Source organism: Halyomorpha halys, unplaced genomic scaffold (genome assembly GCF_000696795.3).
Source record: "Halyomorpha halys isolate HHAL.00 unplaced genomic scaffold, Hhal_1.1 Scaffold1348.1, whole genome shotgun sequence".
NCBI classification, from domain to species: domain Eukaryota; kingdom Metazoa; phylum Arthropoda; class Insecta; order Hemiptera; family Pentatomidae; genus Halyomorpha; species Halyomorpha halys.
The window spans coordinates 194,879-214,732 of NW_027115660.1; the positions used below are offsets into that span (position 1 = coordinate 194,879).

Here is a 19,854-nt window from a genome sequence, read left to right on the forward strand (position 1 = left end):
TTATTTTAATAAATTTTAAATTATTACAATATATATCGTGAAGCTATGCTAATTTAATCTGCCAACTTTCATATGTTAAATATAAAATCAGATAAATGTTTTACAAAAACATTTTAAAAAATTGACAATAAAAGCCATAAATATGAACTCCAAATAAAAAGAAAACATACTTTTTATAATACTTATGTATTATAAAAGGTATAGGTAACATATAAATTTGTACAGTAATTTATTTTTCTTCTAATTAGGAGATTATCTAGGTTACTGTAGCAAAAAACAATTACAAAATAGTTAAAAAATAAATAAACAAATAGTTAAATTATAAATAAATAGTTGAATTTTGAATAAATAAATAAATAGTTAAATTTAAACTATTTATAAGTGGTAAAATAATTATTTTTTTACTAATAAATAGCTGTAACAATTTCTTGATTGATTTCTTTAAGCATAACCTGGACCGACCATGTCCTTTGATCTCCATCCACAAACAGTCCATCCAATGTTTATAAAATTTCACAATAAATCAATGTCAACTGAGGAAGTTTTACACACATTCTTAATCTAACTAATGATATTATACAATGAAATTTTTATTAAATGACATTTTTAAAAATAGAATTAAAGCAGACCCTCATTAAAATAAAGATTTTATCAAATCAAAATAGCCAGACTACTAAAAATATATGATGATAGAATATCGCTGCTTAGCTTGAATTGTCGCACATCTGGCAAAAAGTTTTGGTTTTATTTTGAAAAGGAGATTATGTCAAAAGATGTAAGATGTAAAAGATTATGTCAAATATAAGATAAAATTCTACAGTACACTCAATAGAATATGTCAAATATAAAATAATTTTTTTTTGTTAGATGGTCCATTATTCAAACAAAGCAGTAATATATAATTATAAAAATGGATATAAAAGACAAAAACTGATCATATGAGAACAATACATGGAAAAACAAAGCAAAAAAAAAATTTATATTAATTATTCAATATTAGGTAGACTAGTATATTTTCTTTTAAATGATTGCATTGTACTACATTGGACTACTTACTCAAGCTCAGTTGGATTATGAAGGATGAAGATTCATCAAAAGTTATTGGTAATTCATAAAAAAAAAGTAAGTGATTTTGTTTTAAAATTCTATTAATTTATGGCAATTAGCTTCAAGTTATTTTGTCTTTTTTAAGTTTATATTAATTAAAAACATAATTATAATCAAATTGAGCAAACTTAGTAACAAACCTGCATAGTGGATCAAGAGCCATAATCCTGTGAAGGACGCTGGATACAAAGTATGGACCATCACCGATACGTTTGGAAGGATCTGGAGCCGGTGAGTCGGGGTTGAAAGAATCAGGTAATCCAGACAGATGAGAGTGCAGTTTAAGCAATAGCGAGATGATGCTTTCGTTAGCATCGAATAATGTATCAGACGAAGGCAATTCCACTTGATAAGAGGTCTAGAAAACAATAATGTATTCGTAAGTAACACAATAATCTCTGCTAATAGAAAATTATAAGCAGTTTTTACAACTAAAACAAAATAATAATTGTGAATAATGATTTTAACAATTACAATTGAGAGGGTTAGAAACCAAGGGAAAGAATGTGACAATTTTGATCCAGAAATTACCAATAATTTACTGATGATTATTCATAATTTCTTAAATTTGTCAATATTGAAACACAGATTTGGTTCAGGCACGGTTAGAAAAATAAAGTCTTGAAAAACAAACAATGGAATATAAAAAAAATATATGCTACTTCAGAGATTAAATGATTAGACTGCATTTTTTTATCACAGTTTTTATAAGAAACCTTTTTTTTATTTTAAATATTTATAAGGAAAGAATAAAACCTCAAAAACATTTATCTTATTATTAACTTTCTCTACTACAGTCAGTTGAGGAACAAAAAGTTATTATCATAGTAACATTTACCGATGGATGTCTTCTTTTGTGGAATTTACGGAAACCAATAGTTGAGGGACTAAGAGAATTTGGAGGCCCAGCAGAACTTCCAGGTATTGCTAGCTGACCATCAAAGAGTTCAGTTGATGCCAATTCATTGGATTCACCGGTCTGTTCTTCACTGCTGGAAGTGGAAGCGTGGAAAGCTTCTGCAAGGGTCATTTCACTGCCAGCCATAACGGCAAGTGGCTGCAAAGGTGGTAGAAGCGCAGCAGGCATGTCTGCTTCACCGCTCTCTATAACAGTCACATGTCATTCATACATTTATTTATTACTCATTAAAGGACTACAATACTAACATTGCAATATTTGATAACATGACATAGAAACGTGTTTAATATCGCTTTCATTTAGTAAAGAGCCCCTTACACAGTCAATCTTCTTGATACATATTATTGAAGGAGTAACAATATTATTGTACAGGGGTAAGGGGGTATATTCAGCAATATTGCATCAGTAATGTATGTTTATATATAAAATGACGCTAATAAATATGAAATACAGCAAAAACAAACTCATAATGTTTTCATTGGAAATGTTAACAACATTGATTAAAAATTAGTTAGTAGTTTTATATAAATCATTATTTATTAGTGGAGTCATAATTCACTGTAATTAATTTTTTTTATGAAACAGAAATATATTTTTATTATTAATAACATTTATTTTGATTTGAATTTTTTTAAAAAATATAAAATTCTACAAATATCAATTATTTGATAGTGAAAAACAAAATAGTATCGGATAGACAAAATTAAAATGTCCTTATTTAAGTATAATGATAATATCGGAGCTATTACCACTTTAGTTTTTCCAAAGAAGTATCTTGTTAAGGCTCTCCGTTGCTGTATTTTTTTTAATTAGCCATTTCAAATTAATTTACATAAGAAATATTAGTTATGGGTATTAACTGAATGATAAGGAAGCAGGAAATCATATTGTTAATTATAACCAACCTAATAATTTGATTCGCTTACTGTTAGGAATGAAAAAATTTGATTATCTGAAATGTTTTTCTTTGATTGAAGTTCTTATTATTTTCTTTCAACACATGTAAATAGAGACATTTTAATTTTATTAACCCAATACTGTTTTATTTTTTCACAATCAAATAGTTGATATTCATATAATTTTGTATTTTCTTTGTAAAATAAGGATTTTTGTAAAATAATGTATAAAAAAAAATTCTCAAATTATTCTGTTTTATAATAAAAATTAAGAACAGACAATTATAAGTCCACTAATAAATAATGATTTCTAAAAACTACCAAATAATTTTTAATCAACTGTTAAAAATTCTTTATGAAGGTCTGTCCATAAACACTTAGTTTAGAAGATATGAATGTCTAAATATTTTTTTTAATGAATTATTTAGGTTAAAATAAATGAATTAATATGTGCTCCAACTAATTATGTATTGGTATCTAAACTGTTTTTTATATAACATACACTACTCATGTAATAATGCATCTATTCCTAGCCTAGGATGTTTAACACATTAATAAAAGTCTAAATTGACCAAGTGAGAGGCCCTTAAAGTTGCACAATACTCTCTAATAAAACTGTAACATTAAAACTAAAAGAAAAATTCTAATTAACTTCTTATGATATTTCTATAAATTTTCTTTTGTTTTCTCACTCCATAATAACTATTATTCAATTTGTTGTTTATCAAAATTTTTTTGGGCTATTCTCACTTAAAAAAATGGCAAATTTCAAAGAATAACTTAAGAAATTTTGATTACTTCAGGGATTCTGAAACGTTTTTGCCCTAAAGTTCGAAAGGTGACTTGGACACTGCTTTCACATGAGCCAACTGGAAAGAGAAAATAATTTGTTACATTAGCATTGTATTATGATCATCGTTTTCATGAAATGAGAACTTACAATTTTTATTTGGACAGTGATTCAATATTTAGTTATTTTCTGAAGTTTGTTTAGACTCTCATTATTACAGCATCTTTTAAGCCAAGATGATGAGCACAAAAATTTTAATTAAAATTTTATAGGTAGTGGATTTAGATTTCAAGTTTTTACTTGCTAATGGTTTTAGCCAAGAGCTAGCTAACCAAAGAACATTCAGAATTTCTTTTTCCATTCTAATCCATACACTGTTCTACACTGCATTATAGTTGGAATGGTTTCCTCACACGTGATCATCATTACTGATTGTAGTTGCAACAATGAGGTTTTATAGAAGTGGAAATTTTCTTGCCAGGGCGAGATATGCTATTTTAATTTACCAAAATATTTATTACACAAAGTAATATTAAATTTGGCAAAAACACCATGATCACAGAAATGATAAAATAAAAAATCTTAATTTTTGTACATTTATGTGTCTGTGTTTGTATAATTATGTTACTAAATTTTGGTGTCTGATGAACTCTATTTCACTCCTTTTTAATTTTAAGATATAAAATGTTATTTTTAAATATTCATTTATTACAATTAGGTCCACAACTGAAAACAAAACTAGTTTTGCAAAAATAATAAGTAATATTTTAAATTTTTAATAAGGATTTTTGAAGATCAAAATTAAAATAACTTTCATAAAAACAATATATAATATTCTGTTCTGTAAATAATGTATATTTGTAAAATATAGTGATGCACAATGAGAGAGCTGGGGAGCTCAGTGAATAAGATACTGTTAAAATAATATTAATTCAAACTAATCTCCCAGGCTTGAGCCAGAGTTTAGCTGTGACACATAATTATTTATTCAGTTATATGGGCTGTAGATCAATCTTGAAGTTGAGAGACCCTCCTAGTGGGTACACTTTAATATTGGAGAAAACATGGTGGTTGTGCGTGATCCCGACCAAATCACCTCTTCGTACAACCATTGGTCTAGAAACAATGAACCCTTGACCCTCCATGTTTTTTTATTTTATTTTTTCAAATCTTTAAATAAATAAAAAAGTATTCCTTATTTATATTACAAACAACTCTTTTGAGTCCAACAATTAAACCACTATAATTATCGAATGATTTACATATTAATTAACAAATTCATTATCATATGAAATTACATATAAAGAAACTAAATGTATTAAAAATAAATACTGTTACAACACAGGCACTGAAACATATATCTAACACAGGAACATCTACGAGTAGGCAACATTGAAAGGTTAATCATCCAAAGGAATGGAGATGGACTAAGGAAGGAGGAAGATAATATAAAATAATATAGAATATACTCAATTGAATGAACAATAGACAAACAGAAGTTAGCAAGTACAATAGTGAGCTTTTTAAATCATAATAATGGCAAAATTTTTACAGTACGTCAATCTACTCAAAATACATTTATGTTATTTTATTAACATAATAGAAGAACAATAAACAACTATTTTTGATCAAATTGAAATAGAACAAACAGTTAAAAAATCACAATTTATTTATGTAGGAATGTTTATAGACCCAGCAATGGAATTTCGAAGGCATTGGAAGTAAAGCTCAAGTAATTTTGTGGATTAATTGTATTCAGTTAATTTAACTGATTTTAAAACACTCTTTTCCAAAAGTGATATCTAATGGGATAAGATTTTTTTTTTTAGTAATGACTAAAAATTCAAGAGTTGTAAAAAAGGGATGGAGATGTGATGGAGTTGACTTGAAGCCTCAGCCTTACCAAACGATGCAGTGGCCGAAACTTCCTCGAGCTGCAACGGGCCAACAAGAGCTGGGCTGAGTCCTAGGCTGTCATCTACTTCGACTGCTGTTGAAGATGAATCAAGCGCCAGGGCACCATCACTACTTCCTCCATCGCAACGCCATTCCTCATCGCCTAAATACCCCAGATACAGTGTTAATCAACCCTGATACCCTCTTTCAGTCTATTTTCAAATATATCGCTACAAGATACATATAAGGTCTATTTAAAAGATAAAATATAATTAAAATTAAAATAAGTACGCCAGAAAAGAATGAGGGATTAACTCGGTTGACTCCACTGTGTCTAAAGTTTTTCTCAAAAGTTTTTGAAATAATGTTTCTTTATTAAGATGGATAGAAGATGCAGATAAATTGTGTAGAAATTAACTCAACTGATAGATTCATACCTTTTAAGAAAATAAGCTTTTATTATTTTCTTGTCAAAAAATGATTTTCTGATAAATTAATTCGTTGGAAATGCTGGCATTATGATTCTTTAAATATTATTTTATGAAAATACAAGCAGGTATGGGCAATTGTATCAGATTAGCAATGAGATTGAAATATATTGAAGTATTCTCAGCTCCAAAAGAAAATATAAGGTATTCAATCACTTATTGACCAGGAAAAAATTCTATGTCTTAGAATATTATTAAGAAAAAACAATATTCCCTAGACCTATAATTATAAGTCAACATTAACTCAAAAATAGGTTGCTTAGCTACAGGTAATAAACTTTCACTTCTTAATTTTAAAATCAGCTAAACCAGCAAGTTTTAGATAAATATATTTAATACAATAAGAGAAAAAAACCTTTTCAAGTCCTGATCTAAAGCAAAATAAAATAATAATATAATCGTGAAAAAGACAATACTTTGATGATTAAAAATCACAAACAATCGGAGCACTAAACTAAAATATAAACATGAATAAATAAATAATATGGTGTCAAGTTCTTAAACAGAACAATGACCAAAATGCTGCAAACCAAATACATAAGTAAGGATTTTAAAATAGAATCATCTCTCTATAGCACACATGATAAAACAAGCTGTTGCAGGAGTTTCAAAATTAATAGATTTAATGAACATTTCTTCTTGTTTCAAAATTAATCGATATTTTAATTAAGAAACCTATTAAATCAAAAGGTTAATTAAGTTGTCAAGCTTTCTAGGACAATATCCATTTAATCATTTTGGTTTATAGGAAGTAAGAAAAGAAAAATAAGTCAGGTAAATGAGAGTTAGTAAATGTTAAATTGAAAACAATGAAACAATAACCAATCCACAAATTAATTCGACACATGAAAATAATTATTGGTATTAATACAATAGGATGTTAAGAATATGGACTAATACATACTGTCTGCATCAAAGATGACAGGTTCAGGCTGAGGAGGGAGCTTGATAGAAGTGATAACAGTTCGAAGATTGTCAGAAAGCCAATCGGACTCATACCAGTTCTCCAAGTCCCCATCGTCTACGGTCCGCTCCTCGCTCTGTTTTACAGCACAAACCTATCAAAAATTAAATAAATTTGAAACCTGGACTTTTATAATAAACATCTTTACAAATCATCAGTATAAAATAATTTATGAATGAAGAAAAATACTACTAATAGATTGAAGAAGGGCTGGAAAAGAAGAGTACAAACTTGCTGTCCAAAAAAAAAAAAAAAATAAAAATAAGAAGTACAAACTGATAATAGAATGTCGAGGAAGGAATGTTATACTGTGCCGACTAAGGAGTCAACACTGTCAGTTTACCGATGGCTACTTCCTAAGAGATCTGCATACAGCTACATGCTAAAAGGATGATGATATTCCACAGTCCATAAACCATTTGCAGCAATAATGCCCACAGTTCTAAAAATAGTAGGACTATCAAAAGCTTTGAAAAAAATACTGCTATGTAATGTAGAATAAGTGTGGAGAAGTTTGGAGTGAACCAGTTCTTCATCTTATTTCCTTTTATATAAATATCAATGCCATACTGTAGCTCTTTTCAATTCGTAGAGCGATACTCTGCATGATCTCTTATTAAATGATATGGTATGGCTCTTCAAATTAAGAGGGGTGTTACGGCAGGTAGGGGTTCAAAAGGAAACTTTACTACTTAAAACTATTACAAAGTTAAATGAATTGAACGAAAGAGAGAAGAAAAAAGGTCTTATATCACTGGTGATTGGTGGGGCGCCAGTTGTGGTTGTTCTGAGTTGATATTCTCATGGAAGTAGATCGACAAAAAGGACGTACGTCCACCCACCTTGTCCTCTTGGAGGATGAGTCGAAGTAGTCCGCCTGCTAAAATGATGTAGATGACAGAGATGGCCAGGATGCTGGCAACTATGAGTGTGTAGTGAGTAGACAAAGGAGACGATGTTTGTATGCACAATGAGACGGTTAGATGTCATCTGTCTATTTTTCAGTATAAAAAACATCAGAGAGTAGTTGCTTTGTTTTTTCAACTTAATAAAAATCACATGTTCCAATAATCGATTTGTGGACCATATGTTGGCTGCAACAAGGGGGAACTTCTATATTTGAATTATTGTCCTTGGATCTTTGTAAGTTACATTATTCTCATGGTAGTGAACAGATGGTTCTCTTCTTGGATCATTGTTCCATTCTGATGGAGATTCACCACACATCTTTAGAAGTCTCATTTACATTATCAAAAGTTGTTGATAACAGGGTGTTTGGATTACTTACAGTTAAAATTATTATTATTTAAATAGAATAGTGAAATAAGTAGGTAATTTGAATAATGATATTAGACCTGAGCAGATTAGCCTGCAAATTTTAATTGTTGGATCTGAGGATGTGAATTTATAGTTAAGATTTTCCTAGAGGGTGGCCAGGTAAGCCGAAACGTTGGACATTTGAAATATTAATAAAGATTGTTAACTGGATGTAATTTATTATTTATTTTATAGTAGTTTATATAATTTAATTAACAGACAATTTATTTTATTTAAATAATAAATAGTTTTTTTACTATTTGAGTTATTTTGACCGCACCCGGAACATCTTCCTTTTATTAAATAGTTTACTACCATATTATAGTATACTGCCTTTACTACCATATTTATATTATAGTATACTGCCTTTACTATAGCAGATATTTTATAAGGTTCATTTTTTTGCTAACCAACTTCAATATTCCTCTATTTCTGACTAGAAAAATTTATAGTAGTAAAATACTGCCCATTCGTAGATTATACCATACAGAAATGAAAAAAATAACATTTACAATGAAAATGACCCATTTTCGCGAGATACTAACTCTCTACTTCAAGTCTATTAAAAATGTATTTTATATAAACCTCCCCCTCCTCCCCCCATAGAAGTTTAAATAAAGGCTTACAAATAAAATAAAAACATCACTAAAACAGATAATAACTCATCTGAGTCATAAATGTATGGATTCATTTAAAAAATGGATGATGATTAATTATAACAAGCTAATAATTTAATGCTTACCTGATCTTGAGACTGAGCAGCTGGGCCTGTCACTGCAAGACACATTTCCAACAAGTAAATAACAAGAGAAATGACATGCTCTGACACATTGTGGTGGTGAACGGCTTTATACAAGACCAGCCAGAATAGAGCATGAGCCAGCTTCGACTTGAGTAAGTTACGGGGATCTTGGTAAGCTGGATGAGGTTCAAGTGGCTCTCGATATGGAGGCCAGGCGAGGGTACCTGTCCTCAGTTTACCACTTTGACTTACACTAAAAGTAAATCAACATCTGATATAATAATTGACAAAGTAAATATAAAATTAAATTCATTTATTTTAAAAATAATAAAATTTACTATTAATACTCATTTAATTAATTAATTCACCTGGCGGTTCAATATAAAAAATTAAATTTAGAATTTTCCCAAACTAAACTAATTTTGAAAAAAATCTAGTGCAGTACACACTATCACTTACTATTAACCCCCCCCCCCTCCCCACCCAAATGAGTTGAAAATAATCATCATTTGTTTCATAATCATCACAACAGACTTTTCTAAATAATTCACTGAGTTGGTATTTTCCCATACTAATTTTCCTAATAATCCTTTCAGTTGACAAATTGAATAACTCAAATTTTAGGTTTTCCGAAAAATACTGATAATATTTCACATGGCAAAATTTTAACACTTTGTTTTTTAAGCATAGCATAAATATGAAAGTATAACAGTTGTAAATTCAGCTCTTATTAGCTTGTTCAATGATGAATTGTTCTAGAATCAATATTACAAGAATGATTTTAGAGAGCTAATGAGTCATCTTGTCAACTCAAAGGCTCAAATATAGGTTATGTGAAATTAAAAACTATATATTTAATAATTACCGTGACATGAAAACATTAATCAGACTGGTAAAATAGAAAACATCCAGTACAGGAGACAGGGCAAATTGGTTAAAATTTGTTATAACAGACCTTTTATTTATGTGTTTTCATCATTCTCTATTCTCTCCTTCTACAACTTTATATACTAAGTATAATTTTATTTTTTTAAATCTTTGGCTTTTAAACGGTATGATTTATTTCTATATTACTATTGTTATTTCCAGAAATGTGTTTTCAAATTGGAATTTTCCCTCTCATCTTTTCAAGAAGTTAAATATCAAATCTATTCATAGCTTATAACTATCCATTTATCACTACCTACTAATAAAAATAATAACAAACAAATTAAATTAAAGTTACCATAGAGGAAGCCATTTCAAAATTCGGCATTTAAACTCCGTCAAACGATATCAATAAGGATAAGACTTATGTGATATTAACGATCATTTAATTTTATATTGATATACCGAGTTTAATAAAAATTGTTAGTTCTTGAGAAAATAAGATGAAGAATCAATTCAATTAAGTGATATTTCCAGTGGGTCCATTTTACTGAAAAAGTTGTTATAACATCCCAAGCATATACCAGTCTGATTTATATAATTTCAGTTCCATACGACTTTTTGTTTTTGAGTTAGGATGTTCACACACAAACCATTTTATGGGACTTGGTTAATTCGATTAAAGAGATCCCAAAACCTATATTTCCATAAAAAAAAAACTCTAACGTGAAATTTTTCACAATCCCAATACTTCTCCTTACTATGTATTCCATTCATAGGTAAGTGTAAGTAAAAAATAGTTGTTTATATAAGTAACAATAAATAGGAACAAAAGACTAACTATTCATTGAAGCGATCCATAGAACTTTGGAACTCCCTCCTATGCACAGCTCTGAGCAGAACATGAATTGGGTCGTACAACTCCTCCCAGACGTGCCCTTTTGGTACGTACATCCCTTGCTGCATATTACCACTGGCCTCAAGGTTAGGAGCTTTATATTCTGCTACCTGGAGTAAGAAAATTAACCACTGGAATTATTGCAAAGAAACAATGAACTGGTTTAGTAAAAAACTAAAATTGATTTTCACTGAAAACATAAATTATTCATTATGAACAACTATATTATTGTATCTTTTTTTTTTTTTTAGTGGGATTCATTTGTAGATTTTTAATTATCAACCAGAATGATTGATTGAAGAAAAATGTTCTTAGAACCTCAATAAACCCATATTCTAAAAAATAAAACTATATAAGAATAAAAATTGTTTATTGATTTTATTTACAAACAATTCTATGTTATACATAGAATATATATATATATTGAAACTTTTTTTTATGGCCTTTTTTTACTTTGGCTATTGATCAAAACAATAGGAAAAATTTTGTTGATTATACCTGGATAAGAGCCATAACGCCACAATTGAACTTTATTATTTTAAAGTTTAATTTATGATTAATATGTTAAAATAATTTCCTAACCTCAGCAAGGGCTGATTCGAAGTCCCTGCTTTGTGAAGTTCCTGATTTCTCTGGCATAAGTTCTAACAGTTGAGAATGGGTTTTGTCAGACATACAAAGGAGAGTAACCATTTCTAACTGAGCCAGTCGGCTTTGGTTGGCACCTATTTTCGAAAAAACAAATATAAACTAAAAATAAATGAAATATAAAACAGTTCATATTATAAATTAAAAAATGATATCTTTAGAGTAATGAATTGAACTTAAATACCTGATTTGAAAATGTTTCTCAATATTATTCTAATTATGTTTAGGGAAGAAAAATAAATTAAAAAAAGATTTGATATAAAATCTGAAAATATTAATGAAAAAAAGAACCAAACAGGATTCCTATCCTTTCAAAAACAATTTATAAGAAGAATTGTTATGGAGAATACTTAACTTCTGGGAAATGGCAGCTGTCAACAATTTAACAGCAATAATCATATTTCAAGAACATTATAAACAGAAAAAAATAATGATGAAAACTACATTCATTATTAAAATAAACTAAATGAAAAATAACAGATCAACATTTTATATCATTATTTATCAACTCTATAAATGCAAAGACTTACAATACTCCATATTTTTTTCGTAAAATATAATATAGAAAAATTATTTTAAAGCAAATTGTGTCATAAATCTTAGAATATAAATTCAACATTTTTTGTTTTCTGGTTAATTAGTAGTAAATGTTCTGGATTAAACAATTTATATCAATATGAACATCTTAGAATGGACTATTACAACATAAAATTACTAGGATAGGAACACACATATATTATTCTTGCCTTGTCATAATAAATCCTAGTATAGAGTACATACTGGGTAACATGTACTACATTACTTAAAAATTATTAAATAGGAATGAATTTAGTAACGAAAGCTAATGAATTAATAAGCAGATTCTGTAAAATTTGTGAATAACAATCATTAAAAGAATCAAAACAAAAAACACATAAATTGAATTTGTGATATGTGAAAGGCTAATTTCAGTAGCACAAAGTGAAATAGAATGATTTCAAAATTTAAGTATTGACTAAAGAATTGATTATTTACAAATTTTTCATATATTAACATAAAGAACTACAATAACCATTTTGTATACAAATAATAACAAAATAAAAAAATTTATTCCTAAACACTATATATGCATAATAAAAAAAAAAAAAAAACCTTATGAATTCTCAACTTAATCTTGAGGCAGGGTTTGGCAAAAACTAACTGTAATGACATTTGATTGTAATTACTTATCCTTAACTAATAATTATAACTGCACAGTAAAATTATGGTTACAGTGATTTATAAACTAAATATGTTTCATTATCAGACCTAAACTGCATGGTGAACGTATTGTTAAGTGTAGTTTTTTTTTTAATTCACCAAATGGCTATTGTTTACATTTTTTTTATGTAGCATTGATAAAATTTAAAAAAAAAATTCTTTAATAACTGATTTAATTTTAAAATCATTTTACTTGATTATCAGACCCTTAAAAAATGAATATACAAAAGAAGGATTTAAATAAATTTAAAAAAAACAACAACATAGTTGATATTAAATTATATAAGAAAACTCTAATATATGAAAATAAGAAAGAGTTAATTTAGAATGCTTTCCAAATAAAAAGTTAACGAAAATACAATCTTTTGGCCGTACTAGTCAAAAAATATTTGGCAATTGATTTGTGTTCGATTACTAAAGGATTGATATTATAATGTAAATATGATATTTTTTAAATAAATATTTAAAAATAAAACATACCTAAGTTTGTTCGCAAAGATATTAATGAAGCTAAAAATGTTAAGCAGGATTCTAACATTGGTGTATCAGAGTCAGCGTCGGGAGTGGGTCCACCTCCTACGTTACCAGAAAAACTCAACCAGTCCATAACATGAAACCTAGCAATACATAACAAATTTTTAGTATTAAAGTAGAAATGATCAGTATTAAGATAATTATAACTTAAGTATTATGAGATATATTTAGAAGACGAGAGGTAAATTCTTAACTGTCAATAAATCATCACATTAAATATAAATAATTCATTCACTACAATATGAATATTTATTAACTTACTATATTGAATATACAATGTATAAAATAAAAAGATACTAGCAAGTGAGCATTTAAGTATGGGATTTAAATTTGAAAAAAAAAAAAAATTTGATTGTATACAGTAGAACCCTACTTATATCCTTTTAAATCAGAACAGAGATATACACAGGTAAATCTAATGTGAATATAAAAAAAAATAATTAATTTAACACAGAACGTAGTTTAAAAAAATTCAATTCAAAATTTGATGTATAGATGCATATAACAATGGTCATGATATGGGTGATTCTAAGAGAAACATTGAACAAATGGTACTTCAGCGATATTGCAATCAAAAGAAATATCTTAATAAACCAGCAAACTTTTTCCAAATTCAACATCAGATCAAACTTTGATTAAATAACTCAAAATGTATAAAAATAAAAGTTTTAATCATTGCAATGTCATTTATTCATCTTGTCCGGACATAAACTTTCTGATTTTATAGATCTCTGTAAGACCTCAGAAAATTAAAAATTCCATACTTACATTACCATTTAATTTACTGATTAACACTGAGTAAATAATCCTCTTTTATGTCATCATAATTAGTATTAAAGTAGGAACTGAAGAACTCTGTGACTGGGATTTATTGTCATATATTTATCTCATCATTTTTCTATAATATATGCGGGTTCTGCTCAGTTATCTTTTACATCAGTTGTAGGCTAAACTAATAGGCTATAGTTTATAAGCCATAATTATTCAGTAGTGAGTTACTTCTCAATGTATATGAAGACATATGTGAATCTGAAGTGTAGTTTTACTATTTGTCTTCAACTCACCCCCATAACAAATAGGTTAAAGGTTTAATCTAATTAAATATAAGAAATAATTTAATTTTAAATTTAGTTTTTAATTAATCTGTTTAGAATGTATTGAGCTCTTAAATTGTTTATATGTATAGTTTATAGAAAAAATACATAAGCAATTCATAAACAATAAGAAGAAGGAAAACATGTCTTGCTTTTCTAGAATAAATATTTAAATGTGTTCATAACAGGTATGGAAATTTTAGGAATACCAGAAAAAAAAAGTCTATTTCTATTCGGCATGAAGAAACAGAAAAGTTATAGACATTAATTGAAAAAATTTAAATATGACTGATTATAATTTCTTTGCTATAATCTTGCTTATAAATTGGTCAATCATGTGAAAGAATGATAAGAAGAACAAATGACAAAGCCCCATAAAACATAACAGTGTTATTCATTCACCAAGACGCCATCCATTTACCGCGACATTCCCTTAAATATTTTTGTTTCATGAACGTAACATATTCATGTACGACTGACAACCAAAATTTAATATGAACGGTAAAAAGGTAGTTAGCAACTTTTTCAAGAATTGTATTACATTTTTAAATAGTTGTGGTCAGATTGACACTTTCTGGTAGAAGGGTCTGTTGTATAATGAAGTAAATTTTATTACACTGATTTAAAATAATCTAAAGAAAAAATCTTTAGGTATAGATTTAATTTGAGTTCACAGATGATTTCATACTTCAATAGTAGATACAAAGTCAGATTTTTTTTTGTTTTATAAAACTTTTTATTTTCTTAGTGCTTTATCAATTTTCTTTATATTGCTAGTTAATATGGAAAGTTGGTCAAGCAGAGTGATAAGACTATTAAACAGTGATAAGACACAACCAACTATCTATGCTTAAGCAAACTGACAGTTAGATCACCAAAATGATAGATAAAAAGTACTATACTAATAATTTAGAAAATATGCTTATTTAAAATAAACTAATAATAATAAAAAAAATACTTGCCTCTGGAGGACGGTTGGAATGAAAAATGAGGGCGGAAGAACAGTTGCACATACTTGAAGAAGATACAAATCAGCGTCAACCATGGAATTACAAAAATTACATTGCACATAGGTCATTGCTTGGCCTTTAATCTGTAAGCCGTTCCGAACCCAAAGCCCGTTCAGGATTTCATAAAAAGCCACCTGAAAATGAAAAAATAAACAATATTTTAGACAAATAGACGAAGTTTTTTTATAATGGTGAGAGGATTAAATACTTAGGAGTCACTTAGACAGCAAACTATTATATAACCACCACATCAATTCAGAATTGGAAAATGCAAAGAAAATTTTATATAAAATGTATCCATACTTTAATAAAAAATCAAAATTATCCAGTAGAAATAATATTGTATTATATAAAGAGATACTAAGACCCATCTTAACTTATACCTGCCCCACATGGAGCTTTACTAGTTCAACTAACACAAAAAAAAAATTCCATACAAGTATTCCAAAACGAATGCCTCATAATTGTTAATATTATACTATAGTATTTAAAACGCACTCTGATTTAAACAACACCAAACAGGAATACATATATAAATTGACACATAATTTCTTCCAGTCTTACCCCAACTCATTAAACCCTCTAATCACAAAATAGGAAATTATACTAAAACTAAAACCCCTATAGAATATAAACACAATAGAACCACACATATATTAAAGTAAATATAAATCAATGATATGAATTCCATGTTACTCAATGATATGTATTTTATTCTATTCATATTATTTTTTTTATTGTAATTCAAATGTTATATATTTTATTTTAATTCAATAATGTAAAATGTAATTAGTATGATGAAAACTGTATTGTATAAGGGGGTATTCCAAAACAATATGCTAAATATTGTATATTATATATTTATGCAATAAAAAAAAAATTATGAGAGGAAAGAAGAGTGGGAAAAAAAGGTGTCCAATTAACTTAATAAAAGAGATACTGTTCCTAAAATAGGATATAATCTACAAGTTACTTTGAACCCATGGAGGCCTTGTCCTGGAACAGCATTGGAGGATTGCCCTCATTTTTTGTCAAGTTGCCTCTCACAGGAGGGGGACTGAAGCATACCAAATGTCAATAATATTAGCCCAAATTATTTGTATAAAATGCTGTCAGTGCCCACATAATGGGATGTTAAATTAACGTTTGCAAATGTAACACAAAAGTTCCAAATTTGATCCAGATACTTATCTTCTAAACAAGATGTGTAGAATTTCTATTTGATAATGGTAAATAGTCATTATCTTTCTTAGTTTTAGGTTAATTTCTAATTGTGAGGAAAGTAAATAACATGTCCAGGTTTATCGCCTAGTATTGTGCATTGATTTTGAATTTATTGTTCTATTTGAATGCAAACGTTAACAATTTATTGTAATGGCTAACCCTATTAGCATGAGACTTGCCTCAAAAACAAACTAATATATTACTATTATTTAAATTAAATTAAACTAAAAAACAACAAATTAATACCTGGATTAAATAAGGATAAAAGGATTTCTAAATTAGGGTATATTCCTGATTAAAAACTTATCATCAGATTTTTTACTAAGGAAATCGCGTCGTAAATTTTTTTTACTACGTATTTCAGAGGTTCACTGATATTGGGGCCAATTATAAGGTTATCGCGAAAACTGATTGAGAATTTTTCAACATGACATATACCAATTTTGGTTAAATTTTCGCAATTAATTTTTTTTTAAAATACATATTGAATAATGAAATATAATACAGATTAACCTTAGTTTTTCAAGGTAATAGACCATACCTAATACAAAATAGCATATATAAAACGAAAGGCAGAATAATAATTAATTTTAACAATTTTTATTAACATAGCTTTATAATTATTGTCTTCACAAAGTAACTCTGAGAGAAGATTCCTTATTTAGTACATGTTACATGCAACGAAGTATTTATTATTCATACATGTATCAGGCTATACATGCGTTATGCTGCTTTTTAACTACGAACAAAGAAAATCTTTGTAGGAACATACATAAAAAAAAAAAAACAATATAAAAAATCGATTAAAGATGACGTACATCGAGTCGTACTATATTCTTCCAGCTGGGTTCATAACATTCCATGGCATTGAATCACATCATTTCCTGTTCCTGTTCCAGGAACTATGAAGCAGAGAAAGAACGGATCCGACGGAAGTCATTCAGGTCTCATTTAGTCTAATCAAAATAAGTTAAAATTTTTCTGGAGCTTGAATTCAGAAGTTATTATTATTTTGTACAACATGTACAGGGAAATCTAGTGAGGCTAATATCAAAGTCTCCATCAACAGGAACTGATCTTGAGTGAGGAACTTAGTTAAAAAAATTAGTTTTTTCCCCTTCAAAAAATATCTCGAAAACGATTGAAGCTTTTTTGATAGCACAAACTTCTTCAAATTGAAAACAAAATCTCCGTTTTTATTAATTTATCACCTTTTCCGTAATGTTATTTTAAATGTCCTGACGAATAGGAAGTAAGCTTAGCCCGCTTTCATCATAAACATCTTAGGTTAGGTCCCATGATCGTTTATCTCGTAGTAGGCGATTTGTACTATTTTTTTTTAAATATAATTGGATGTGATTTTTTTCCCCGAGAAATATTTTACAAACGGTCAACCGTAGCAGAAACATTTTTATTTTCAAAATTAAAACCCCGTTTTCTCTTTTTACTTCATATTTCACAAGAAAATGGAAAAAAAAACTATATAAAAAAAATGAGGATGCCTGTATGTATGTGGGAGATATATAAAGATCCAGCAACGAAAATAAGATTAATGATTGTAAAAAAGTGGCCGCCCAAAATAGTCAAATGTGTGTGACTCCAATCTTTGTAATAGGTTACTTGGAGAACTTCAAGGCGCACGATAAGAGTTCCAACTGTTCAAGTATTCGGCGAAAACTGTCACTATAGCCCGATAGCCTCAGTAATATTTTCTAGTAAGAAATATATAATGATTATAAGGCAGATACCTATTCAATAGGGGCAGCTTTTAAGATTTGTAAGCTAAAAATTAAATTTTCACACGAAAACTTTATGAGCTGTCAATGTCACGAAATTACTATTAAAAAAAGTTATTTCACAAATTTCTGAATATATTAAGTACTGTCGATTTGTTGACCAAATAACAAAAAAAAAAACACTATTAGAATATCAGACCTACATAAATGTGAGATAATACAAGGAAAGGAATCTCATTAGCTGGAAGACTATCATTAAATAATGAGTTTACATTACTTATTTATAAGTGTTAAAAAGTCTAAATTTTTTAATTAAAACAATTTTAAACTATGACTTATAATGGTAATAATAATAATATGACGAATAAAATAATAAAGGTTTAGCGAACCCGCGGTTCGATGCCGATACCCCAACTGCTTTCTACATACATCTGTCCTGTGATACCCTTACAAACTCAAATCTACTAATCTTGATACAATCCTCCCACCTACGCTTCTGGTCAGGATTTATTAACATTTTAGGGATTCGTTCGTCACTAAACCCTACAACCTTATACGTATATCTTATTCGCCGCAAAGCTATAACCTGAATATTTACCAGTTGCAATTCCATTGTATTCCAATATTCCCTAGGTAACAACTCATCATTTGTTGGTCCGAATATTTTACGTAATACTTTATTTTCAAAAAGGTTAAAGCGCTGTTATTGCCTTACTATAAGAGGCAAGGATAAAGATCAGTAAGAAGGATAACAGTTTTGTAAACTTCTAGGATGGTTAGTAACGACGAGAGGCGTGCACACTTCTGGTATTGACACAAGTCGACTCCCGCTTTATCAGTCCTACCTTTCCGAGTTCAATTATCATTTCCTTTTCGCAAGTGCTATCCATCCTCTCTCTTGCAAAATTAAATGGCTTCGTGGACCTTAAATGTAGTAAAGGAACATTTAAGGCCTAGTCATGCCACGGAAACTGCCGTGATAGTAATATCAAAATAGTGAGTCAGTAGTAGTCAACTATCATTTTCAACAATTCCTTCCTTAGTTTTTATCTGATTTTCTTTTTATTGTGGAAGCTACGAGGAAGTTATAGCCCGCGATATGTAACATCAAATTATTAGCGTACAGTTCATCTTTATTTTTATAGTACAAGTAGTAATGCTCCACATTGGAATATCTTGAAACAATAAAGATTTTGGTGGTTTTTATTTTAAATACAAGTACCTCCCATTATATTATTTTTCCAACGAAAGTTAAAATTTTAAACACGCCAGCTACAAACTTCTTCTTTAATATATTTAATAGCAATAATTAGTTAACAGTCGACTCATTATTCAATTTTTTTAAAGAAATTAATATTATTGTTTGACTATGGAAATGGAGAAATGATGAAGGAATTGTAAGGTACTTACATGGGCAGAACGACCACGTTTGCATGTTTTTTTTTCATTGATTTACAAAATTTACAAGTTCTTTGAAACTTTACA

The 19,854-nt window shown here is 28.5% G+C and overlaps 1 protein-coding gene across 5 annotated transcripts in view; it reads right to left on the bottom strand.

Annotated features, from left to right (window-relative positions):
* Window positions 1–19,854, bottom strand: part of Ubr3 (Ubr3 ubiquitin ligase) — an 89,381-nt gene that overhangs the window by 16,528 nt on the left and 52,999 nt on the right. For 3 of the 5 annotated variants that reach the window (XM_067052677.1, XM_067052676.1, XM_067052675.1), the window contains 9 exons: window positions 15,362–15,543; window positions 13,252–13,388; window positions 11,467–11,609; window positions 10,828–10,994; window positions 9,120–9,372; window positions 7,001–7,154; window positions 5,616–5,771; window positions 1,946–2,211; window positions 1,248–1,465 (listed from right to left, as the gene is read on the bottom strand). In XM_067052677.1, coding sequence (XP_066908778.1) covers window positions 1,248–1,465; window positions 1,946–2,211; window positions 5,616–5,771; window positions 7,001–7,154; window positions 9,120–9,372; window positions 10,828–10,994; window positions 11,467–11,609; window positions 13,252–13,388; window positions 15,362–15,543 — 1,676 coding nt within the window. The remainder of the gene's footprint in view (window positions 1–1,247; window positions 1,466–1,945; window positions 2,212–5,615; window positions 5,772–7,000; window positions 7,155–9,119; window positions 9,373–10,827; window positions 10,995–11,466; window positions 11,610–13,251; window positions 13,389–15,361; window positions 15,544–19,854) is intronic. The other 2 variants (XM_067052679.1, XM_067052678.1) reach the window with 1 other exon arrangement.